Consider the following 26459-nt stretch of genomic DNA (forward strand, 5'->3'; position numbering starts at 1 on the left):
TCAGTAACAGATCGGGCAATGCCAATGGCTCAGTGAGTAGGGCGCCGGCCCCATATCCTGAGGGTGGTAGGTTTGAACCCAGCCCCAGCCAAACTCCAAAAAAAAAAAAAAAAAAAAAAGAAAGAATTGAAAATATCAGTAACAGATAAGACCATGGAAAAGAAAGAATCTCAGAGAGGATAAAGCTCTGGAGCTAATGCAGACAGTTAAAAAGGCAGAAAAGAGAGAACATTCACTGATAGAGTTATGGCACTTAATGAAGCATTTAAACGTATGAATTGCAGAAGGAGAAGAAGAACATGTTAGAGCAGTGGTTCTCAACTTCCCCAGTGCCACAACCCTTTAATACAGTCCTGTGGGTCATGACCCCCAGGTTGAGAACTGCCGTCCTAGAGGAATGGAAGCCCTACTAGAGAATATTGTAAATGAAAATTTCCCAAGTATCATCAAAGATTCCAAAACACTTCTTTCAGAGGGTTATCATATGCTGGGTCATCTCAGCTCAAACAGAGCTTCTCCAAGACACATTGTTGTGAACCTGTCCAGAATCAAGATGAAAGAGAAAATTTTCCAGCAGCCAGGAGTTAAGTGCCTATTGACCTACAGGGCAGATCTATCAGGATGACAGCTGACTTCTCAACTGAAACTTTTCAAGCCAGAAGAGAATGCTCATCTACCTTTAACCTTCAAAACAAATTTCAGCCCAAAATTCTATATGTTGTTAACCTTTCAAATTGATGGAGAAATCTTTTAGTCACATACAAATATTGAGGAAATTTGCCACAATAAAGACCAGCTCAACAGGAAATACTTAGACCTATTCTCCACACTGACCGTCACAGTGGACCACCAGCAGCGTGAACCCCCAGAAACTAAAGGACAAAACCTAGCTTCCACATGAGGCAAAGGATAAAAATAAGCAATGGACTTTCACAAAATAAAGATGGATAGAACTCCACCACACTTTCTGGTTCTTTTGATAAATGTTTATGGTGTGAATTCTCCACTGAAGAGGCACAGGTTGGCTGACTGGATTAAAAAAAAAACCCATAAGTTGTCCATATGCTGTCTCCAGGAAACACATCTAGCCTTGAAGAACAAAACAAGATTCCAGGTGAAGGGTTGGAAAGCACTATTTTAGGCAAATGGAAATCCAACAAAAGGAGGGGTTGCAATCTTTATAATTATAGGTACAACTAGATTTAAAGTGACTAAAGTCAAGAAAACACAAAGAGACACTTCATACTGGTCTAGGGAATAGTACAACAAGAGAATGTTTCAATTCTAAATATTTATGCACCCAACTTAAATGCTCCCAAATTCATGAAACAGACCTTAATTGGTCTGAGCAGTATGATATCCTATAACGCCATAATAGCAGGGGACTTTACCATCCCTCTTACAGATCTGGACAGATCCTCTAAACAGAAACTAAACAAAGATACAAGGGACTTAAATGTGACCCTAGAACAGCAGTTCTCAACCTGTGGGTTGTGACCCACAGGAACTGTATTAAAGGGCCACAGCATTAGGAAGGTTCAGAACCACTGCCCTAGAACAACTGTGCTTCATAGACATATACAGAACACACCATTCCAAAGCTAAGGAATATATGTTCTTGTCAGGCCATGCAACATTCTTAAAAATAAATCATATCCTTTGTCTAAAATCAAACTTCAACAAAATTAAAAGAATTGAAATTATACCTTATTTCCTTTCAAACCACAAAACAAGAAAGGTGGAACTCAGCTCCAACAAAAATTTTCATCCCCATGCAAAGGCCTGGAAGCTTAAATAACCTATGCTGAAAGACAGTTGAGTTAAGGAGGAGATAAGGGAGGAAATTATTAAATTCCTCAAACATAACAATAATGAAACAGAGGCTCCCAAAACCTGTGGGATACTGGAAAAGCCATTCGAAGTGGGAAGTTTACCACATTGGATGCCTACATCTGAAAAATAGAAAGAGCATATCAACAACCTAATGAATCATCTTAAAGAAATGAAAAAGGAAGAAAAATCCAATCCCAAATCTAGCAAAAGAAAAGAAATAATCAAAATTAAATCAAAGACTCAGTGCCTGTAGCTCAGTGAGTAGGGTGCAAGCCACATACACCAAAGCTGGCGGGTTTGAGCCTGGCCCGGGCCTGCTAAACAATAGTGACAAGATAGAAGAGATTATTTCTGACTACTACCAAAAACACTATCCCTAGAAATTTGACACTGGGGAGGAAATGGACCAATACCTGGAATCACACTATCTCCCTAGACTTCATGAAGGAAGAAGTAGATCTCTTAAACAGACAAATATCAAGAAAGAGCATATCAACAACCTAATATCAAGAAAGAGCATATCAACAACCAAATATCAAGAAAGAGCATATCAACAACCTAATGAATCATCTTAAAGAAATGAAAAAGGAAGAACAATCCAATCCCAAACCTAGCAAAAGAAAAGAAATAATCAAAATTAAATCAAAGACTCAGTGCCCGTAGCTCAGTGAGTAGGGTGCAAGCCACATACACCGAAGCTGACGGGTTTGAGCCTGGCCTGGGCCTGCTAAACAATAGTGACAAGATAGAAGAGATTATTTCTGACTACTACCAAAAACACTATCCCTAGAAATTTGACACTGGGAAGGAAATGGACTAATACCTGGAATCACGCTATCTCCCTAGACTTTATGAAGGAAGAAATAGATCTCTTAAACAGACAGATATCAAGCACTGAGACTGAAGAAACAATTTAAAAAGTTCCTACCAAAAAATAAGTCCTGCTGGCTTCAAACCAGAATTCTATCAAACCTTCAAAGATGAGCTTGTACCTATACCGCAGAACCTATTCCAATATTCAGAAGGAAGGAAGTGTCTCCAGCATATTCTGTGAACCAAACATCACCTTGATACTAAAACCAGGAAAGAACCCACTGAAAAGGAGAACTACAGACCAATTTCAGTAATCAATATTGATGCAAAAATACTCAATAAAATCTTAGCTAATAGATTGCAGTTACACATTAAATTACACATCATGGTCAAGTAGGCTTCATCCCAGGGATGCAAGATTGGTTTAACATAACGCAAATCTGTAAATGTAATTCATTATATGAATAGAAGCAAAAACAAAGACCATATGATCCTCTCAATAGATGCAGAAAAAGTATTTGATAAAATTCAGCATCCTTTTCAAACAAGAACACTTAAGCAATGTGCCACCCATGTCTATTTTTTTAAGCTGATTAATGCCATCCATGATAGACCCTAATATCACACTGAATGGAGTAAAACTGAAAGCTTCACACTTAGAAGTGGAATCAGACAAGGATGTCTTCTATTGCCATTACTTTGCATGCAGTTGTGGAAGTTTCAGTCAATGTGATCAGGCAAGAGAAGAATATAAGGGATATCCAAATGGGGGCAGAGGAGGTCAAATTCTCGCTCTTTGCTGATGAGATGACCTTATACTTAGAAAACCTCAGAGACTCAACTACAAAACGTCTGGAAATGATGAAGGTATAGAGTAATGTCTCAGGATATAAAATCAGTGTCCATAAATTAGAACCCTTTGTATACATCAGTAATAGCCAAGTTGAGAAGCAACTCAAGGACACATTTCACTTTACAATAGCTTTAAAGAAAATGAAAAACATATCAAGCTCTTGGCTGGGAAGAATTGACATTGTTAAAATGTCTATTCTACCCAAAGCAATCTACAAATTTAAAACAATTCCCATTAAAATACCAATATCATACTTTGAAGAACTGGAAAAAATAGTACTTTGTTTTGTACAGAAAAGGCCTGTATAACCAAGGCTATTCTTAGTAATAAAAATAAAGTTGGTTCATCACTCTACCAGACTTCAGGTTATATAACAGGTCCACAATGATCAAAACAGCATGGTATTGTCACAAAAATAGAGACATAGACATATGGAACAGAATGGAAAACAAAGAGATGAAACCAGTCTCTAGTTGCCATCTCTTCTTTGATAAACCAAAGCATACAGTGGGAAAAGAATCCCTGTTCAACACTTCGTTCTGGGAGTAATGAATAAGCACATTTAAATGGCTAAAACTGGACCCACACCTTTCACCGCTTACAAAAACTGACTTAAGACGCAATAAAATCTAAGACATGAAATGATAAAAATCTTAAAGTGTGGGAAAAACTATCGATGTTCGACAAGGGAAAGATTTTACAATGCTGACTTCAGTGACGATTGCAACAACAAAAATTAACAAATGGGTATTAAGCTGAAAAGCTTCTGCACAGCTAAGGACACAACAAGTAAAGCAAAAAGACATCCTTCAGAATAGAAAAAGATATTTGAATGGTATGAATGTGACAAAGAGTTGATTACTAGAATTTACAGAAAACTCAAATTCATCAAAAAAAAAAAAAGAGCAAATAATCCCATCTACCACTGTGCAAGAGATATAAATATAGCCTTCTCTGAGGAAGACAGATGAATGGCTAACAAACATTTCAAAAAAGGCCCAACTTTCCTAATTAGTGAAATGCAAATCAAAACCACCCTGAGATATCACTGACCCCCAGTGAAAATGGCCCACAATCACAAAGGCCCAAAGTTGCAGATGCTGGCTCCAATGTGGAGAGTGGAACATTTTTATACTGTTGATGGGACTGCAAACTAATATAGCCTCTTTGGAAAGAAATATGTAGAATCCTCAGAGAAGTCAAATTAGATCTCCTATTTCATCCTGTAATCCCACTACTAGGCATCTGTCCAGAAGAAAAAAAAAATATATATGTATATTGTCATAAGGACTTTTGCACTAGATTGTTTATTGCAGCTTAATTTACAGTTGCCAAGATACAGAAGTAACCTAAATGTCCACCAACTCAGGATTGGATTAACAAGATGTGATATTTATGTACCATGGAATACTCTTCAGCCATTAAAAGAGGTTTTCTACAGGGGAAAGATCTACATCTTTTGTATTAACCTCGATGGAATTGAAACACATTCTTCTTAAAAGGTTTTTGACAGAGGACATCCTACATCTTTTATATTAACCTGGATGGAGTTGAAACACATTTTTCTTAGTAAACTATCAGAAGAATGGAGAAGCAAGAATCCAGTGCACTCAGTACTACTATGAAGCCGGTAGACAGATCTAATATATGCCCACGTAAGAGAAAAACTCAAGTCAATTTGAGGTGGGGGAGGGGGAACAAGGAAAAGGGGAAGAGAGAGAGGGATGGATGTGTTCCCACTTAATGTGCACAATGTTAGGGTGTATAGCACACCTTTTGGGGGCAGACAATTCTAAAAAAAATTCTACCTAACAGATGCAAACATTGTAACTTAATTCTTTGTACCCTCAAATTAACCTGAAACAATTATAAAATTATACATATACACATACTGAATTTTAAGTGGAAAATGCCTGGAGATTTCCAATAAAGATGGCACATTGAAAAAATAAAATTGAGGTGAAGGTGATTTCTGATGGACTGTATTTAGTCCATGCAGGGTCTGTTTAATGTATTCTTTGAACACCAGCTAGGTACCAGGCACTGTGTTTAGCAGTGGGAATATAAAACTTAATAAGACCTGATCTTTATCCTCAAAGAGATTATTGCTTTCTCTAGCGGAGTTGAAATCTAATACCGTGTTTCCCCGAAAATAAGCCACTGTCTTATATCTATTTTTTCTCAAGAAGACACACTAGGGCTTATTTTCAAGGGGTGTCTTCCTCTTCATGCCGATATGCTGCATAGCCATGCCCATCACTAGGTCTTATTATTGAGGTAGGGCTTATATTTAACAAATGCATAGAAATCCTGCTAGGGCTTATTTTTTGGGTAGGTCTTATTTTCGGGGAAACATGGTAATATAGCTAGAAATGATACAGGTAAGTCATAGATGATCATGTGCTAGTCCACAGTTATACTACTTACATAAGTCATTAGTAAGTATAGCAGTATATATTGTCAGAATTCTTAGACTTTTCAGTTATTTTAAAAATTTACTTAAAATTTTAATTTCCTTATTTGAATTGTAGTAAGACTACTTGGGTCAAGTTTCAAATTAATACATAATAAAAAAGTGTAAGCTGGATGTGTTGAGTCTCTCATGTAATTGTAGCACTTTGGGAGGCTGCAGTGGGAGAATCCCTTGACGTCAGGAGTTCAAGACCAGTCTGAGCAACATAGTGAGTTCCTTGTCTGTATAAAATGTAAAAAAGTTAACAGTGACATGTGCCTGTAGTCCCAGCTACTTAGGAGGCTGAGGCAGGAGGATCACTTGAGCCCAGGATTTTGATGTTTTATGAATTATGATACTACCGTCTTAGGAACAGAGGGAGACTTTGTCTCAAAAAAAAGAAAAAAAGAATGAATGAATAAATAAGTATATACTGAGAATTCTTTTATTTTTGGAGTTTTTGGCTGAGGCCAGGTTTGAACCTGCCACCTCCGGTATATGGGGCTGGCGCCCTGCTCCTTTGAGCCATAGGCGCCACCCTACTGAGAATTCTTAATACCCACTGTATCCTTCCCTTCTCTGCTTTCTGCAGTTAACCACTTTTTTTTTTTGTATATAGTACTTACACAAATAGAACAAATGTTAATATAAGTATAGATTACTGTTTTCCTTTTCTATGTAAAAGGTAGTTTTCATAGTAATACTTTATACCATCATTTTTTAATTTAAAATATACTTTGAAGATCATTTGACTTCAGTGTATAGAGCTTCTCCTGTTATCTTTTTTTATATAGCTACATTCTATTGTGTGGCCATGCTATTAAGCTAACTTTTTTAATATAACAACATTCTATTGTCTGGCTGTGCTACTAAGCTAACTGTGCTATTAAGTGTAATGACTTAAACGTAATTTCAGTTTTTAGACCCTTTTTACTTGTGTAACTCATTTCCTTTTACCTCTTTCTGTAAGAACTTGTGTTCCCATGAGGCATTTTGTATTAATGGCCTGCCTGCTTTTCTGCAGATAAAGTCCACTAAATGCCTAGTTGAACTAGTGTTTCAGACTTTGTGACTAAGCTAAAGATTCCACCTTCCTTGTTTTAGTTGCTTAGATGAAAAAATGGAAGAAAAGAGACAGGGATGAAACTATAATATTTGTTGAGCTTTACTGGGTATTTTTAAGTATGATATTTAATTCTCTTAGCAACACTGTAGATTAAGTAGTAGTATTATGTTTTTACAGATGAGGGAGTTAAGCTTCAAAAAGCCTAGTTGGACAGACTTTAATAGCTAAAAATGGGCAGATTTAGGTTTTTTTTTGCAGTTTTTGCCAGGGCTAGGCTTGAACCCGCCACTCCCAGCATATGGGGCCGGCACCCTACTCCTTGAGCCACAGGTGCTGCCTGTAGATTTAGGTTTTAAAAGTAGGCATAAGTGGCTGGATACGAGTGAGGAATAGGTAAGGGGTTTTTGCAGAGATCACCATAGCCAGCAGCCAGAATAAACCACATCTCCTTGGTCTTGCCTTCCCACCGTAGCCTCTTACTGGTCTTATTGTTTCCACATTTGTACTTCATAGCCTGTTCTCTACAAGGCAGCCAAAGTGACTTTCCACTAATTGTAGGTAGTCTTCAGAAATGGCAGTCATCAAGTCCTTCTTTCATTGTGCTCCACTGATAAGAGGTTTATTTCTCTTTCCATTGAATCTCAGTTACTGACTTATGATTTCTTATTACTACTTACTTTGAATGACAGAATGAAGCAGCAAGGATGCTGTGCCCAGTCCGGGCCTTTTGAAAGATTTTTGACAGCTTCTATTTTTATTTTTGGAAGCCAGCTATTATATAACAAATACGACTACCTTGAGGATCACCATGCTGTGAAGAAGCCCAAGCTCTCCCCATGGAGACAGAGAGGCCATGTGAAGGAGGACTTAAGTGAGAGACATATGAGTACTTTTTTGAATTTTTCAGCCCAGCCTAGCTATCAACTAAAAGTATACCAGTGAAAGATCCCAGATGATGCCATAGATACATAGTGCAGCAAAAGTGCTGCCTAACCTTTACCCAATTCCTGGCCAGAGAATTGTGAAAAGTAGGAGTCTTTATTGTCTGAAAAAATAAATAACATTAAAAGTAGGTTTAAGTCCAGAATCTCTATCTGTTCTGCTGTTGTCCTCATTTTCTGTGTTATAGTGTGCTATTTTTAAATCCCTGAATTCTATCTAGCCTTTTACCTGGAGCTCTCTGTTATCTGCAGTAGGCCTTACATCAAGAGCCACAAAATTAAACATGTTGCCTACTGCCTGTTTCTCTGTTGTGTTTTTCCTGATTGCTGGGATACCACCTGCTTGTCTGACCTCTGTGAAGCTAAGGTCTTGCTTGCCTGGATCACTGCACATTGCCTGCTACTGTAAACTCTGGGTACCTTTTCTAACTGCCTATGTGGATTGCCTCTCATCATCTCAATATATTGTTTGCTTTTCTCTCCTAATGTTCCCCATTGTATGCTTATTACCATGTGAATGGCAGTTTGTCAGTGTAAAACTTGGGAATTATTTAGGATGATTTAAAATTTTCTTGATGTCAGTTATAAGCTTATATCTTATCTAGACTTTACTAGTAGTATCCTTTAAGTGCCATTATTTGCCCTTTTTAATCCCTCTTATCCTGTGGCCTGAGTGATCAGACATACATATCTGATCAGAATTTTTTATTATCTCTCCACCTGCCTTAAATTAAAATGAATGAATTTTCTAAGGAGATTGAAATTATTTCAGAAATAGTATTTAAAGTAATTGATATTCTTTTTGTTTCATTTTTAGGTATTTCTTATTCATGGAACCAAAATATTATAAATGCCAAGTATTTCCAAATTGTTTTGTATGCATTGGATTAAAAAAAACTTCTATACTTGGTTTATTTACATTTCTAATTTATCTTTTTCTAGCTAATTACATATTGCAAATCAATTATAGTGGCTTGTTACAAAAGGTACTAAGGAAATGGAATATCTTCATTGGGAAGGGTTTTGTGATTTAAAAAAGTTATCTTAGGTAATTCTGATATTGTGCCCCGCTTCGCAACTGGCTATTTTTATGTTTTTTGATCTGTGTTAGCATAATTGTTTGCAAAAAGAATTGTATATCAGGGTTGGCCTTGAATCCTGAAGTGTTCCATCTCCTTTCTTGCCTATTTACACTATATTCCCATTTACTAAGTGAGGAAGGCTCTCCTTCATATAACACTTTATTGTTAGTAAGTCAATACCTGTTCTGTTTTTGGGTTGTTCTTTTTGTGCATTACAAACTTCAAATAAAAAAAAAAGAATTGTATATCTAATAGTTCTTTATATATACTTCTCAAATCCTCAAATCCCTCAAAAAAGAAAGTTTATGTAACTAATTTGGCAGCCAGACTTGACCTAAACTAATGGGGGGCCATCTGTTCTTGATTTAGTTCACTTACAGTATACATTCTTCAGGTTCTCTAAAGAAATTTTAATTAGGAATGTGGTTGAATACAGGGTGTCACCTTAGAATCAACTAAGAATATTACTTAATTTAAGGTATTTGTGCCATATCATCTCTCTATATTCCAGATCTTCTGAAAGTGTTTTGAAACCAGAGTTTTCAAATACGGGATTGTAGACCTGAACCACCAACTTCCCTAGAAATGGATGATAAATGGTACTTTGTTTTATTTTACATTTCTTTTTAGTAATATGATTGAACTTTTTTTCGTGTTTATTTACTAATTTAATTTCTTTCATACATTTTTAAAATTCTTTATCTGTTAGAGTCTTACTAATTTATAATATCGTAGATACTAACTGTGTTTTGTTAGCACTGTAGCATGCTTGGGACATATTCTGTGTTTTTTATATCAAGCATATCAGGAGAAAATGCCAGAAGTTGAAAATGCCTCTGTAGTTGACTGTTGAACAACATACATTTGAGCTGCCCAAGTCCACTTATATGTGGATTTTTTTAAATAAATAATTGGAAAAATTTTTTGAGATTTGGGATAGTTTGAAAAAAATTCAGATGAACCACATACCCTATTATATAACAAATACGACTACCTTGAGGATCACCATGTGATCAAATTAAGAGAAAATATGAATGCAGAAAGTATGTGTAGAGAGTAGGCTATTTTGTCATTTACTACCATAGAATATACATAAATCTATTACAGAAAGTTAAGATTTATCAAAAATTATGCACACAAACACATGGTCTAATTGAGAGAAATGTAAACAAATGTGATGATGCAATATTCAGTTAACTATAAAATTCCATTTAGTACATGCTATACTACTGTCCTAATTTTGTAGTTATCTCCTATTTGCTATTGCCTTATGCTCAATAATTGTATAAAATGCATGTGACTCTAATCATCTCCATGATAGCAATTCATCTCCCCTGTAAATTGTTCTCCACTGAATTGCATATCACAGTAAAAAGTGATCTTTTGCAGTTCTCATATAATTTTTTAGTTCATTTTTCTTTTTTTAAATTTTGGGTTAATATGAGAGTACATACGATTAGGTTACCATATTTGCATTTGTAAGGTAAAGTCTAAAGTGTGCAGTATACCCACCCCTACATTGTACTTAATTGATGGGAATATATGTGTTTGATGTATTTTTCATTGTGTTTAGTACAGTACCACAGACCTTGAGCAATGTAGGGGAGTGGGGCGCGTACAAAGTGCCACTAGTGATGCTGGAAGTGCTCCCAAGCAACAGAGAAAAGTCATGACATTATAAGAAAAGATTAAATGCTTGATATATACCATAGATTGAGGTCTGTAGCTGTGGTTTTCTGCCATTAAGAAAAATGCACCTAGGCTAAGGACCATTGCCCCCCCCCCACCCAAAAAAGGAAATTTGTGAAGCCGACAGTCCAGCTGTGCCAGCGGGCTCAAAAACTTTGCAGTTGTTGCAAAATAACCTTTTTTATCTCATATTGAAAATGCAGCTTTTATGGGGATCCAGGATTGCTATAAGAAAGTCATACCTATGGACACTAATAGGATTCAGAAAAAAAGGAAATCATTAAAACCAAACATGAAAGGTCTTAATTTGTAAAGTTTAATGTCAGTAAACGATGGCTTGATAATTTTAGAAAGTGGTTTAGCTTTCAAAATGTCAAGATAACAGGAGAAGCAGCTTTTGCCAATCAAGAAGCAGCCATTAAATTCGTGGATGCCATTAAGAAAATCATTGAGGAGGAAGGATATGTACCTGAGAAGGTTTTTCTTTTCTTTTATTTTTTGAGACAGACTCTCACCTGTCACCCTGGGTAGAATGCTATGGTGTCATAGCTCACAGCAACCTCAAATTCTTGGGCTCAAGCCATCCTTTTGCCTCAATCTCCCTAGTAGCTGAGACTATAGGCACCCACCAGGTTTTTGTTTTTGTTTTTTTGAGACAGAGTCTCACTGTGTCATTCTTGGCAGAGTGCTGTGGCATCACACCTCACAGCAACCTCAAACTCCTGGGCTTAAGTGATTCTCTTGCATCAGCCTCCCAAGTAGCTGGGACTACAGGTGCCCACCACAATGCCTGGCTATTTTTTTTGTTGTTGTTGTTGTTGCAGTTGTCATTATTGTTTAGCAGGCCTGGGCTGGGTTCAGACCTGCCTGCCTTGGTGTATATGGCTGGTGCCCTAAACACTGAGCACAGGCACTGAGCTGCTTAGCAGGTTTTTAATACATATGAAAGTACTCTATTCTGGAAGAACAAAAGCTATGGAGGACATCTGTTAAGAAAGAAAAAAACCAAGCACCAGGATTTAAGGCAGGAAGATAGGCTAACTTTATTCTTTTGTGCAAGTACAGTTGGAATTATGATCAGGACTGCCCTTATGTATAAAGGTACTTGCCAGCTGCCAGTCTTTTGGTTGTACAAGATGGCCTAGACAACCAGAACCCTTTTTCTGGATTGGTTCCATCAGTGGTTTGTCCCTGAAGTAAGTATCTTAACAGTAAGGGACTGCCTTTTAAAGTTCTTTTAACATTGGGCAAAACCCAGCTACCCAGAACCCCACAAGTTTCAAGACTAAAGACCTTGAAGTTTACTTGCCTCCAAAGCATACCTAAATCAGGCTTTGGATTGGGAGATCATAAAGGCCTTTAAGGCTCATTACACATGGTAGTCTATAGAAAGGATTGTCAGTGCTGTAGAAGAGAAACTTGATAGAAAATCATGAAAGTATGGAACGTTTACACTATTGAAGATGCTGTAGTTGTTATAGGAAAAGCCATGAAAGCCACCAAACCTTAAACAATAAATTCCTGCTGGAGAAAACTGTCCAGATGCCGTTTATGACTTCACTGGGCCTGTCAAGGAAATCATGAAAGAGATTGTGGATGTGGACAGAAAGGTAGCGGGTGATGGGTTTCAAGATAAAGATCTTGAAGAAATTCAAGAGCTAATAGACACTGCACCAGAGGAATTAGCAGACAATGTGATGGAGATGAGTGCTTTCAAACTAGAGTCAGTGAGAAAGAAGGTGTGTAAGAAGCAGCGTCAGAAAACAAGTGGACATTAGATAGTCTGGTAGAAGCATTCTGATTGTTCAAGACTGCTTTTAACTCCTTTTACAACACAGATCCTTCTATGATAATGGGCAAAATGGTGGAAGCAAATTGTGGAAGAAGGATTGGTACTGTATGGAAACATTTTAAGATAAATAAAAAAGACATAAATTATAACGTATTTCGTTAAAGTTACACCAAGCTTCCCCTTCTACTTTCTCCACCTCTTCTGTTTCTCCCACCCTTAAGTCAGCAAGACCCATCCTTCCTCTTCTTTAGCCTACTCAGTGTGAAGGTGATGAGACTGAAGACCTTTATTATGATTCATTTCCACTTAATGAATATAGTAACTATATTTTCTCTGCTTTATGATTGTCTTAATTTCTTTTCTCTAGATTTCTTTATTGTAAGAATACGGTATATTATATATATAACATATAATTGGAGTGTTAATTGACTGTTTTGTTAGAAGGAAGGATTCCGGTCAGCAGTAGACTATTAGGAGTTAAGTTAGTGGAGTTAAGTAGACTTTCAACTGTACAGAGTGTCAGCGCCCCATTTCCTACATTGTTCAAAGATACATAATTAACATACTTTTTGAGTACTACTGAGTACAAAGCTGAGTCTTAGGTGCTAAAAAAATTAAGGTAAAGTTTCTTTAAGGAGCTTGCAGACTTATAAATGCAAAATAAAATTGATAGACTTTAAGGTTTAAGTAGTATTCTTATTAATATACCCAGAAGTAGAATAGCTAGATCATATAATAATTCTGATTTTTTTAATTTTTGAGGAATTGCCCTGTTGTCTCCCACAGTTGTTGCCTCGTTTATACTCCTACCAACAGTGTACTACCAGTTTCTCCCCATCCTTGCCAACACTTATTAGTTTGGGGGGTTTGTTGTTGCTGCTGCTGCTGCTGCTGCTGTTTGTTTTATAGTACTAGCCAGACAAATGTGTGTGAAGGGATATTTTGCTGTGGTTTTAATATGCAATTCCCTAATGGCTAGTGATATTGAACAGGTTTTCATGTGCTTTTTAGCCACTTGATCTCTTATTTGGAGAAATGTCTATTGAACTTCTTTGTCTATTTTAAATTTAGTATTTCATTGTTGAGTTATAGGAGTTATTTATATGTTCTGGTCATTAGGCTCATCAGATACATGATTTGCAAATATTTTCTTCTATACTGTGGTTTTATGATCACTTTCTTGACACTACCCTTTGATGCACAGAAGATTTTAATTTTGACAAAGTCCAGCGTATCCTTTTTTTTTTTTTTTTCTGTTGTTGCCTGTGCTTTTTTCTTTTTTGCAGGTTTTTTGGCCAGGGGCTGGGTTTGAACCCACCACCTCTGGCATATGGGCTGGTACCCTACTCCTTTCAGCCACAGGTGCTGCCCTGCTGCCTGTGCTTTTGGTGTCATATCCTGGAAATTATTCTGTATTTTCTCCTAAGAGTTTTATTTTTTATAGTCTTAGCCCTTATACTTAGGTCTGTGATCCATTCTGGTTTCAATTTTTAGATGTGGTTTAAGGTAAAGGTACAACTTTGTTCTTTTACATGTGGATAGCTAGTTTTTCCAAAACTAGTGTTATAAAGAAATAATAAGCTTTATATTAAGTTTTGAAGTCAGGTTTGACATCAAGTTTTGAAGTTGAAAGTCATGTCTGGACACCGTCAACGTTGCTCTTATTTCAAGATTGTTTTGGCTATTAAAAGTCCCTTGCGGCCAGGTGCAGTGGCTTACGCCTTTAATCCCAGCACTCATGCTGAGATGGGTGTATTACTTGAGTTTATAGGATTGAGGCCAGCCTGAGCAAGAATGAGAACCCATCTCTAAAAATCTAGTCAGGTATTGTGGCAGGCACCTGTAGCCCCAGCTACTGAGGAGGCTGAGTAAGAGAATTGCTTGAGTCCAAGAGTTTGAGGTTGCTGTGAGTTATGACACCATAGCACTCTACTGGGGGCAACAAAGTGAGACTCTGTCTCAAATAAAAAAGTGCCTTGAGATTCCATATGAGTTTGAAAATGGATTTTTCTGTTACTGCAAAATACCAAGGATATTTTGGTATGAACTACATTAAATCTGTAGATCACTTTCAGTAGTTTTAACACCTTGATAGTAACTGTTTGTGGACAGTTCCAGTTCACGAACATGAGTAAGATCTTTCCATTTATATCTTTTATTTCTTTTCCATGAGGTTTTGTAATTTTCCATGTATAATTTTTTTTTTTTGCCTTCTTGGTTAAATTTATTCCTAAGTATTTTATTCTTTTTTATGCTGTTGTAAATAGAACTATGTTATTTTTTTTTTGAGACAGAGTCTTACTATGTCACCCTTGGTAGAGTACTGAGGTGTCACAGCTCACAGCACCCTCAAACTCTTGGGCTTAAGTGATTCTCTTGCCTCAGCCCCCCAATTAGCTGGGACTGTAGACACCCACCACAACGCCTGGCTATTTTTTGGTGGTAGTTGTCATTGTTGGCAGGCCTGGGCTGGGTTTGAACCCGCCAGTTCTGGTGTATGTGGCTGGTGTCCTAGCCACTGAGCTACAGGCACCGAGCCAGAATTATTTTCTTAATTTCTTTTCTGGATCACTGATTATTAGTGTCAATAACCCAGGTGAGTTTAGTGAGTTGATTTTGTATCCTGCAACTTTGCTGAATTAATTTTAATGGGTTTTGTGTGTTTGTATGTGTTTGTGTGTGTGTGTTTTACCTATAAGTTCATGTCCTCTGTGAAGAGAGATAATTTTACTTTTCCCTTTCTAATTTGGAAGGCTTTTATTTCTTTTTCTTGCATGGCTTTGACTAGGACTTTCACTATTGTGTGAAACTGCCATTGAGTATATGATGTTAACTGTTAGTTTTTGATATATGTGCTTTAAAATGTAGCATTAGTTTCTTTTACTCCTAGCTTGCTGAGTGGTTTTATCAAGAAACACTATTGAGTTTTGTCAGATGCTTTTTCTTCATGGATTGAGATGATCATGTTCTTTCATTCTGTTATAGTATATTATACTGATCAATTTTTGCATGTTGAGCCATAAAAGTTAAGTTTTAAAAAATTGCCATAGAATTTTTAGTAGCATGTTGAGTAGAAGTGATAAAAGTGAACATCCTTATTTTGTTCCTGATATTAGGGGCATTAAGTAAGTCATTCACTATTATGTATGATAGTAGTTGAGGATTTTTAAAAATAGATTATAAGGTTTGAAATATCTATGAGGTTGAGGAAGTTTCCTTTTATTTTTGCATTGTTGAATGTTTATCATGGAAAAGTATTGACATTTGTCAAGTGCTTTTTCTTTATTCGTATGATCATATTGTCATTGTTCATTCTGTGAATTTTGTGTATTTTATGATTTGCTTTTTGGATTTTAAACTCAGCATGATTTTTGGTATAAATCCCTATTGGTCATGGTATATAATCTCTTTTACATTTTTCTGGATGTTTGATATATATATAATCCTTATATATGCTGCTGGACTCAGTTTAGAAGTATTTTGTTGATGATTTATTATCTGTATCAAGGGATATTGCATTATATTTCGTTTATACATACCTCATTCTCAATAATGAAGAGAATAAATATGCAGAAAACTGAATAAGGAAGTGGACGAAAACAACATTGTGAACCAGTTATACACATACCTCACAGATATATCTATAGAATGCTGTACCCAATGACAACAAAATATACAATCTACTCAAGTACACAAGTAACATTTCCCAAAACAGAGTTTATGTAAGGCCATGAAAAAGCATCAGTAAATTTTAAAGGACTGAATTATGCAAAGTATCCAACCATAATGGAGCAAAATTATAAATTAATAACAGGAACTTTGGGATATTCAAAGGTACTGTTCATAAACTGTGATAACTTTGATTTGGGTATCTGAATAATGCCGGACTCACAAAATGAATTGACAGATCTTTCTGTTTCTATTTTTTGGAAGAATCTGTGCAGTATTGGTGTTATTTCTTTAAATATTTGGTAGACTTCATTAGGGAAGTTGTATGTCTGTACCTAGGGTTTTGTTTATGTGAATTGTTTTACTACTGATTAATTCCCTTTAGTTGCTGCTTATCTGTTCAGATTATATATATAATGTCCATTTCAGTAATTTGTACATTTCTAGGAATTTGTTCATTTCATCTAATTTGTTGGTTTTTTTTTTTAAGAGACAGAGTCTTACTTTGTCACCCCTTGGTAGAGTGCTGTGGCGTCACAGCTCACAGCAGCCTCCAGCTCTTGGGCTCAGGCAATTCTCTTGCCTCAGCCTCCCGAGTAGCTTGGACTACAAACACCTGCCATAATGCCTGACTATTTTTTGTTGCAGCTTGGCCGGGCTGGGTTTGAACTGCCGCCCTCGGTATATGGGGCTGGTGCCCTACTCACTGAGCCACAGGCACGGCCATAGTTTGTTGGTTTCTTAGTCCGTTTTCTGTTGCTATAAACGGAGTACTGTAGATGTTAATATATAAAGAAAAAAAGTTTATTTCTTACCAGTTCTGGGGTCTGGGGAGTCTAAGATCAGGAGGTCTACATCTGATGAGGGTCTTCTTGCCGTGTCTTTGTGGTAGAAGGCATCACATGATGAGAAGGCTATGAACATGCCAACTAGGTCTTTCTTCTTATGTAGCCACTAATCCTGTCATGGGGGCCCTACCCTCATGACCTCACCTAACCTTAATTATCCTCCAAAGACTCCACTTCCAAATATCATCAACATGGACATTTGAGAATTAAGCTTCCAATACATGAACTTTTGGGGGACACATTCAGACTATAGCACTTGGTATACAGTTCTTTGTAGTGGTTTGTAATTTATATTTCATTCTCTAAGGTGAGTAGTAATATCCCTTTTTTCCTTCTTGATTTTAGTAATTTTAGTTTTTCTTTTTTCTTGATCATCCTATCAAATCATTTCTACTCCATCTTTATTATATTCTTTCTTTTCCTTGCTTTGGGTTTAATTTGCTCTTTCTTTTAGATTATTAGTCTGATATCTTTGTTCCAATAAAGTTGTCTCTAAACACTGCTTTAACTGCATCCTGTATATTTTGGTATGTTGTATGTTTGTTTTTATTCTTCTATCTCAGAGTATCTTCTGATTTCCTTTGTGTTTTTCTTTGACTATTGATTTATTTTGTGTTGTTTAATTTTCACATTTTTGTGAATTTCCTAAGGTTCCCGTTATTAATTTCTAATTTTGCTCCATTACGGTTGGATAACATACTTTGCATAATTTCAGTCCTTTAAAATTTATTGATGATGTTTTATGGCTTAATATATACTCTGCTTTGGAGAATGTTCCATGTACAGTTAAGTAGATTATTGCCATTTGGTACAGTGTTCTAGAGATATCTGTTAGATGTGATTGGTTTATAATGTTGTTCAAGTCTTCTATTTCCTTGCTCATTTTTCTGTATGTTTGTTTTATTATTGAGAATGAGGTATTGAAGTTTCTAACTATTGTCAAATTGTCTGTTTCACTCTTTAGTTCTGTCAAGTTCTTGCTCAATACATTTTGTGATATTTTTAGATGCATATATGTTTATGTCTACCAAATGTTTTGACCCTTTTATTATAGATTATGCTTTTTTCTAGTAATGCTTTTTTGCAAAAAACTATTTGTCTAGTATTAATATTATATTTACTCTAGCTCTGTTGTTACTTTTTTTGTAATATATCTTTATACATCCTTTTATATTCAGTTGTGTGAATCTGAAAATTGTCTTACAAAAGAGCATATAATTGGAGTAGATTTTTAAAAATCCATTTTGCGAATTTCTGTCGAATTGCAAACAAGCTGTTCGCAATCTTTTCTGTTGCGAAAAATCTGTCTTTTGGTTTATGTGTTTAGTCCATTTACATTGAATGTAATTACTGATAAGGTAGTACCATTTTGCTAATTGTTTTTTGTGTCTTTTGCCTTCTTTTGTTTCTCTGTTCATTCATTATTGCTTTATTTTGTTTTACATAGTTTTTTTAGTCTGTCATCTCAGTTTCTTCTTTTTATTTTGCTACATGTTTTTAAATTTCTTTCTTAGTAGTTGCCCTGGGGATTAATTTATAATTGTCTAGTGGGGGTAACTGCAACTTAATTTCAATAGTATTCAGAAATTTTGCTCTTATATAGCTAATTCTCCCTTCTCTTTTCTTTATACTGTTATACAAATAGTACGACATCTTTATACATCATAAGCCCATCAATACAGTTTAATAAGTATTGCTGTATGTAGTTATCTTTTAAATCACATTGGGGGAAAGTTATAAACACAAATTACATTCATACTATTGTTTATGTTTAGCCATCTCATTATACTTACTGATGTTCTTTATTTCTTCCTGTGGATTTGAGTAACTAGTATTTTTTAATTTCAGCTTTTATTGTTTTTTTTTTGTCTAGGGCACATTTGCTAGTGACAGATTCCTTTAGTTTTTGTTTATCTGGGAATATTTAAAATTATTTTTCATTTTGTAAAGCATTGTTTTGCTACATGTGGAATTCTTTTTGATAGCTTTTTCTGTTAGTGCTTTTAATGTGTCATCCCACTGTCTTCTGACCTTTATATTTCCTGATTAGATATTGCCTTTTATTGTTGTTAAAGTTCTCTTGTACATGATGAGTCACTCTCTTCTTGCTCTGGAGATTTTTTCCTATGGTTTTTTGACATTTAAATTATGTGTCTAGGTGTATTTCTCTTGAATTTATCCTAGCTGGAGGTCATTTAACTACTTAGATGTGTAGATTAATTTTCCTAAATCAAATTTGGGGAGTTAAATGCCAGAATTTCTTCACAAATTCTGTCTGCCTCTTTTTTTGTGTGCTTGATGGTATCTCTTAGGTTCTAGGATCTGTTCATTTTTCTTCAGTTTTTATATTTTTTCTGTTCCTAAAATTGAGTATCCTCAACTTATCTGCAAGTTGACTGATTGTTCCTTCTTTTTACTCAAATCTGTTGTTGGGCCCTTTCATTGAATTTTTCATTTTAATTTAAAAATTTTTTCAGCTACAGAATTCTGAATTGTTCACTTAGAAAATAATTTCTTTTTATTTATATTTTCTATTTGTATAGCATTCTCATGCTTTTGTTTAGTTCTATAGTCATTGTTTATTTTAGTTGTTGAACATACTTATGATAGCTGACTTAAAATAATAAATATTACACTGGTAGTGTAATATCTGGGCTTCTTGGGGACAGTTCTTTTGCATTCTTTTTATTCTACCTGTGTGGGTCATAACCTTTCTGCTTTTTTATTTTTTATTTTTTTGCCATTTAGTATTTGTGTGTTGGCTTCTGCATTTTTTTTTTTTTTTTTAGCAGTTTTTAGTTTTTGGCCGGGGCCGGGTTTGAACCTGCCACCTGTGGTATATGGGGTTGGTACCCTATCCTTGAGCCACAGGCACCACCCTGCATTTTTAAAATAATGTATTTGTCAACTCTAGATATCAGATCCTTCCTCACTGGGTCTTTAATTGTTGTTACCGGTGTTTGTTTATAGACCTTCTTGAACTAATTTTATAAAGCCTGTATTGTTTACAACGTGTGGCCCTTCTTGTCTCTACTCTGTTAACTTGGTTGTCAGCTTGTTATTAGACAGAGATTTCCTTAAATCAGCTGTTCTCAACCTGTTGGTGGGAACTCACAGGGCCGTGGGCATTAGGAAGGTTGAGAACCACTGCCTTAAATACTTGAACCATCTTTTCTAAAGGGGTTTTTATTGCTTATTTGAGAGCCCTACTTGAGCCTTCACTTTCTAGTTTTGCAGAGAAAAAAGTGGAAATTAGTATTATTCTCAGCTCTTCCCTGAACATGTGCATAGTTCTACATCTGCTAATAGTCTTGTGGACATCTCATTCCCTAACTTCTCCTTTTTTTAGTTTTTGGTCATCTTTTCCACCCCAAGTGGAATTACTATTTCCTGCAGCTATGAGGTTAAAGGGCTGTTTGCACTAAGCAAATTCTGAGTCAGGTAAAGTAAAGGCATACTGTGTAAGCAGGAGTATCCAGGCAGCTACAAAATGGTCAAAAAATGATAGTTCTCAAGAAATGGGGCATTTTGAGGAGCTCCACCTCATTCTTCATCCAATTGTTGCTAGGCTGCCTGTTTTCATAACTACCGTCGTCACTAGTTTATTAAAGTTTTCAAAGCTAACATGTTGGGGAAACTCTGATGGGAATAGGTAAAGTTAAAATGGTAATAAAGCTCATTGTGCTTATTGAGATTCAGCTGCTTATTTCAAATTAAGGCTGTTGAGAGAGTTGCAGTCTTTCTGTTAATTTCTAGAGTTTTGAAAAAGTTGGTTTTGACAATTCAGTGTCCTTTTCTTTTTATGGAGGAGGTCATTTTCAGAGTATTTTATTTTGCCTCTGTGGAAATGCACCTTTACATCTTTTGTTTCTTTTTTGTAAACTAGAAGGCATCAAACTAGAGAGTTGCCTTCATATATTAGATTGATGGGAAATTAAAAGATGTGAATTCAGCAAAGGTAGTTCAATTTAATTACTTTCAAGTGATTGATACTGAGTTGTTTTTTTGTTTTTTGTTTTTTTCCATGTTCTGGTTTATAATTACTGTGAATCTGAACCCACTCGATGTTTTCTTAATTGGAAAGACGTTTTATATAGACTAATTAGTGAATAGTGTAACTAGGATTGATGTAAGTAACATTTATGTAATATTAATGTGAAAATTATTCTTTTCTAGAAACTGGTGTTTTAAGAATCAAGAGGCTGGTTTCCAAGTTTTTTTACTCCTCATTTCCTTTTGTTGCTTTGTTTATACAAACATAGTTTATTTCAATGACATTCTGCTCCTGCAAACATAAATTATGATGACAATAATAGAAGGTTTGATTTTTTATTATGGAAATTGAGATGTCATTTTACAGCTTTGCCCTTTTATTTCAAAAGGTTTTCTAAATTGAAAACATAAAAAAGTGGTTTTTTTGATATTTGAACTAGAATGTATAGAAAACTGTTTAATATCAGTGTATAAATGAAGCATATGAGGCAGAGAGAGGTTAACTGTTTAATAGAATAAACCATACAATGGTTACTACCTTTATTTAATAACAGGTCATAGGGCTGTAGACTGTGGAACAGTCTTTCTACCTGAACTCCCACAATATCTAAGGTTAAAAGTGAATATTCAAATATTATATTTGTACTAACAACATTTACCATCAGTAAGAGAAATTAACCATCTCTCATTAACACAATGAAGAAATGGCCAACATATGGATTATGTTAAATTAAACTAAATCTTGATAATAACCAAGAGATTATAGACTAGAATATCAAGATTCTATATATATTTTACATCTAAGGTGGTTTGGTCATATACGTTTTTAAACTGCTTTATTAAGGTAAAATAACACACAGTAAATGACATATTTAAAGTATAGTATTTGATGTTTTGACATAGATACACATCCATGAAACTAACACCATAATCAAAATAATGAACTATGAAAAATGATCTATTACTTCTGAAAGTTTTCTTGTGCTTCAATGTAATCCCTTCCCCAGGCCTAGCTAGCCCACTCTTATCCTTAGGGAATCGCTGATCTGCTCTCTGTCACTTTAGCTTTGTTTATATTTTCTAGAACTTTATATAAATGGAATAATACAGTATTTACTCTTTTTTTTTGGTTTAGCTTCTTTCATTATTTTGAGATTTTTCTGTATTGCATGTGCAAATAGTTCTATTTTATTACTTAAAAGTATTCCATTTTGTTACTATTCCACAAGTCAGTAAGTTTATATTACATGTGATCAAATTTATTCCATCTATTAATAGACGTTTATTTTGTTCCAATTGGGGACTACAAAGCTGCTGTAAACATTCATGTACAAGTCTGTATATAGACATAGGCATTTGTTACTTAGGAATGGAAAGGATAATTCCTAAAGCTGGGCTGTGTTCAATTTTGTGAGAGAGTGCCAAACTATTGTCTAATATTGTTACTTTTATAATCCTACCAGCAGTGAATGAGAGATCTGTTTTCTCCAGATTTTTGCCAGAATTTGGTATTGTCACTGTTTCATTTTACCCGTTCGGATAGGTAGGATAGGTATGTAATGATACAGTTTTAATTTGCCTGAGCCTAATGTCTAATGATATTGAACATCTTTTTTTGTTTGTTTTATTTTTGTTTTTGAGATGGAGTCTTACTGTCACCAGGGGTGCAATGCCATGGCATCTCAGCCTACAGCAACCTCAGCCTCCTGAGTAGCTGGGACCATAGGCGCTTGCCACAACACCTGGCTATTTATAGAGACAGGGTCTCGCTCTTGCTCAGGCTGGTCTCTAACTCCTGAGCTCAGGCAATCCACCTGCTTCAGCTTTCCAGAGTGCTGGGATTTGAACATCTTTTTGTGTGATTATTTGCCCTCTGTATATTTTCTTTGGTGAAGTGTTTTGAAAGTTATTTATATATTCTCAGTATAAGTCCTTTATCAGGTATATGCTTTTTGGAGATTTTTTTCCCAGTGTCTGGCTAGCCTTTTCATTGTCTTAGCAGTGTCTTTTTAGCAGCAAATGGTTTAATTTTGATGAAGCAAAAGACTGATGAAGAAAAAAGATAACCTTTTCTCCACTGCATTGCCTTTATGCCTTTGTCAGAATTCAGTTGTCCATATATGTATAGGTCTCATTCTGGACTCTGTTTTGTTCTATTAACCTGTTTGTCTGCATTGATGTCAGTATTACACTGTTTTGGTTTTCCTAGCTTTATAAGTCTTGAAATTAGATAGTTTCATTCCCTGCTGTGTCCTTTTTCAAAGTTGTTTTAGAAGTGGCAGAGGCACAGGAACAAAATGTTTTGCTCCTGGTATTAAATGGAAATAATTTAGTCTTTTAATGGTAAATGCACATTAACTGTGTTTTCTATGAATGTCCTTTATTATGTCAAGAAGATCAAGCTGTCTGTAATCCTACCACACTGAGGCCAAGGCACATGGATTGCTTGAGCTCAAGAGTTCAAGACCAGCCTGTGTAAGAGTGAGATCTCGGCGCTACTAAAAATAGAAAAAATTAGATAGGCCTTGTAGCAGGAGCCTTTAATTCCAGGTACTTGAGAGGCTGAGGCAAGAGGATCTCTTGAGCCCAAGAGTTTGAGGTTGCAGTGAGCTATGATGCTGTCATACTACAGTACTCTACCTTGAGTGATAGAGAATCTGTCTCAAACAAACAAAACTGCTGTGAGCTGTGACACAACTGCACTCTACCAAGGGCAACAAAGTGAGATTCTGTCCCCCACCTCACCCCCGCCAAAAAAAAGATCAAGTCAATCCTTTTCTTCTATTTCCTGCCACCTTCAGTCCATGTTTCTTGTGTTCTCTTCCTGCCACTGTTAATGGTTGTATCATTTGTCTTTCTCTATGACCTAAATGCCTTAACATGTATTAACGGTAACAGAAAACTAAAACAAAGTTTTTTGCCATTTGACCTTTGAAGTAAAAGTCAGAAACAACATGCTTATTTTTATTAAACAAAAGACATTATATTAAGATCAGTGGGATTTAAATGTGAAGTATTTTTATTCCCAAATTTTAATTTACTAGTCACTGTGTGCATTGCCCAAGTGTGCTGTTTCTATCTTGTTTCTACATTTGTCTATAACTTTTATAGTTTGAGTGTCATTTATGTCCAACCTTTAATTTTTTTTTTATATTTGTCTTTTTATATAAAAGTAGATTTATCTTTATTTTCAAACTTCTAGAATATTTATAGTTATTAGTACATTAAGTATATTTAGGGGAATGAACATTTCTATTCACAATTCATATTCTTTTTTTTAAGTAGATGGGCTCTTCCCCACTGCTGGCAGCTATTAAACGTGTGTATCGGTTTTACTGCAGTACTTTTAAGATGGAAAAAGAGAGATGTGATAGAGAATTTTATTTAATGTTATTTCCTCTTCTAAAACATTGTGAAGACTGAGTGCATTTTTTCACAGAGTGAATATTGTTAAGTACCAAAATTCTCCAGAAATTAAGAATTATTGCATTATGAAATGAAAAGTAAATGTGGCAAGAAGTGGGTCTATATTTGGTATCTCAGTAACTAAAAATATTTTGTTGTAATAGTTCATAGGATAGTCTTGAGCTGATTAAACAGTTCATTTAAGCTTTATGTTTGTAATTATTTGGATAAATTAAAACCCTAGTCAAGTAGGTTCTCCATATATACTGATTTATTATTAATTATTGAATATTCATTTGCAGAGAATCAGTTTATAATGTCAAACTAATTGATTCATAGCTATAACTAGTAGAGTATGAGTCAAAAGTAGGTTGGAAGGAGTATGGTTGTAAGGATGAGAAGGATGGAAAGGATATTGATAGTTATACATACTTTATTGGATATATTGTTGAATTACTCCTCCTGGGCTTCTGAATGATCCAGTAATAAACCTTGTAAAATACAGATAACAAAAATATTGCTCCATACAATCTTCTTCCATGATTGTTCATGGCAAGTAAAGTTGTTAGGAGCATTTGAATGTTATATTTTAGCTTTAGAAATTGGAAAGTAGGATGGGCTTAATGTTTCTTTCTTTGTCTGTAGAGATTGTAATAGCAGAGCTCAAATTTCCTGATTCTAATTTCTATCTCTTAGCATTTTTTTTTTTTTTTTACCTTCTCAAGTGAAACACAGAAAAGTAATAAAATGGGAACAGTGATTATTTCAATGATAAGTGCTTCTTTGGTATTTGGACATATTTGTTGACAAATTATCAAATAAATGCAAGCTTAATTAGTAGAACATTCCTTTCTTTTTTTTGTAATATTCTTTCAATTAATGATAAACCTACTTAAGAATTCTTAGAAATAAGACATAAGAATGACAAATACTTTTTTAGTTTTTGTTTTTACTTTTTTAGTTTTAAAGTTAGCCATTTAAAAGGGAAAGTATTAGACATGGTAATTTGGTATTTACACTTGAGGGGAAGTAAGAATTACCTTTTGTATTTGGCTTTAAGTAGTCTACCTCTTACAGCAAGTTTGAAATGATCAAATTTGCCAAATTCTCCCCTTTCTAAATAGCCTAATCCAGGCACTTATCCCAAATTCACTCTCCATGGAATTGAAAAGAGTGTGTTTGGATTTGTAATCCTGAAATATTGGTCCAGGAAACACCTAAAATAGAGGAGAAGGAAAGGAGGCTAGAGTTAAGAAGACAGATTAGCCTAGGAGTTGACCAGGCTTTTATTGTAATTGATTATTTGCTGATAAAAAGAAACAACATTCAGAAAACTTTGTAGACGCCCCAGTGGTCTAGCTTTCAAAATAAAAATGTACTCTTCAACCATCATAAAAGTAATTTTATACAGATTTTTCTTTTTATTTGTTTACTTATTTATTTTTGTTTAGCAGGCCCTGGCTGGGTTCGAACCAACCAGCCCCAGGGATGGGGTGGTGCTCTAACCATTTAGCTACAGGCGCCAGCTCAGATTTTTCTTTATTTTTTAAATTACATACAGAAGATGAAACAGAAAAAGAAAAATTATGACTCAAGTTGATATTCTCTTGGGAAAGAACAAAATAATACTTCGTGAAAGGACAGATACATAATTACCATATTCTTCCTGATTGCTTTAAAGAGCCTTTGTTCTCATATATTCTGTTAATTCTAAGAGGATGCAGTCATTCTTAATATTCCTACCATGACCCCCACCCCTTTATACTTCAGAATTTAGTCAAACAGATCCAGTGCCTCTGGATCATTACCAAAATGCCACTAATTTTTATTTTGGCTGTTCAGATATGTATGGCAGTATGTAGTATGGCAGTACCTCATTGTGGCCTTAATTTGGATTTCCCTGATGGCTAATGATGTTATACATCCTTTCATGTTTTTTGCCTGTTTTCTAATTGGATTTGATTTTTTTTTTACTGTTGAGTTTTGAGAGTTCATTTTATATTCTAAGTATTTGTCCTTGGTT

The 26459-nt window shown here is 35.1% G+C and overlaps 1 protein-coding gene across 4 annotated transcripts in view; it reads left to right on the forward strand.

The window, feature by feature from the left end:
* The window catches only part of PTPN4 (protein tyrosine phosphatase, non-receptor type 4), a 251583-nt gene that overhangs the window by 11478 nt on the left and 213646 nt on the right, over window positions 1-26459 (forward strand). For 2 of the 4 annotated variants that reach the window (XM_023514800.1, XM_023514801.1), the window contains exon 2: window positions 9552-9639. The exons of the other annotated variants lie outside the window; for them this stretch is intronic. In XM_023514800.1, coding sequence (XP_023370568.1) covers window positions 9630-9639 — 10 coding nt within the window. In that variant the 5' untranslated portion in view covers window positions 9552-9629. The remainder of the gene's footprint in view (window positions 1-9551; window positions 9640-26459) is intronic. 4 annotated transcript variants of the gene reach the window in all.

Source organism: Otolemur garnettii, unplaced genomic scaffold, assembly GCF_000181295.1.
Source record: "Otolemur garnettii isolate 467f Iridium unplaced genomic scaffold, OtoGar3 scaffold00059, whole genome shotgun sequence".
Classification (NCBI taxonomy): domain Eukaryota; kingdom Metazoa; phylum Chordata; class Mammalia; order Primates; family Galagidae; genus Otolemur; species Otolemur garnettii.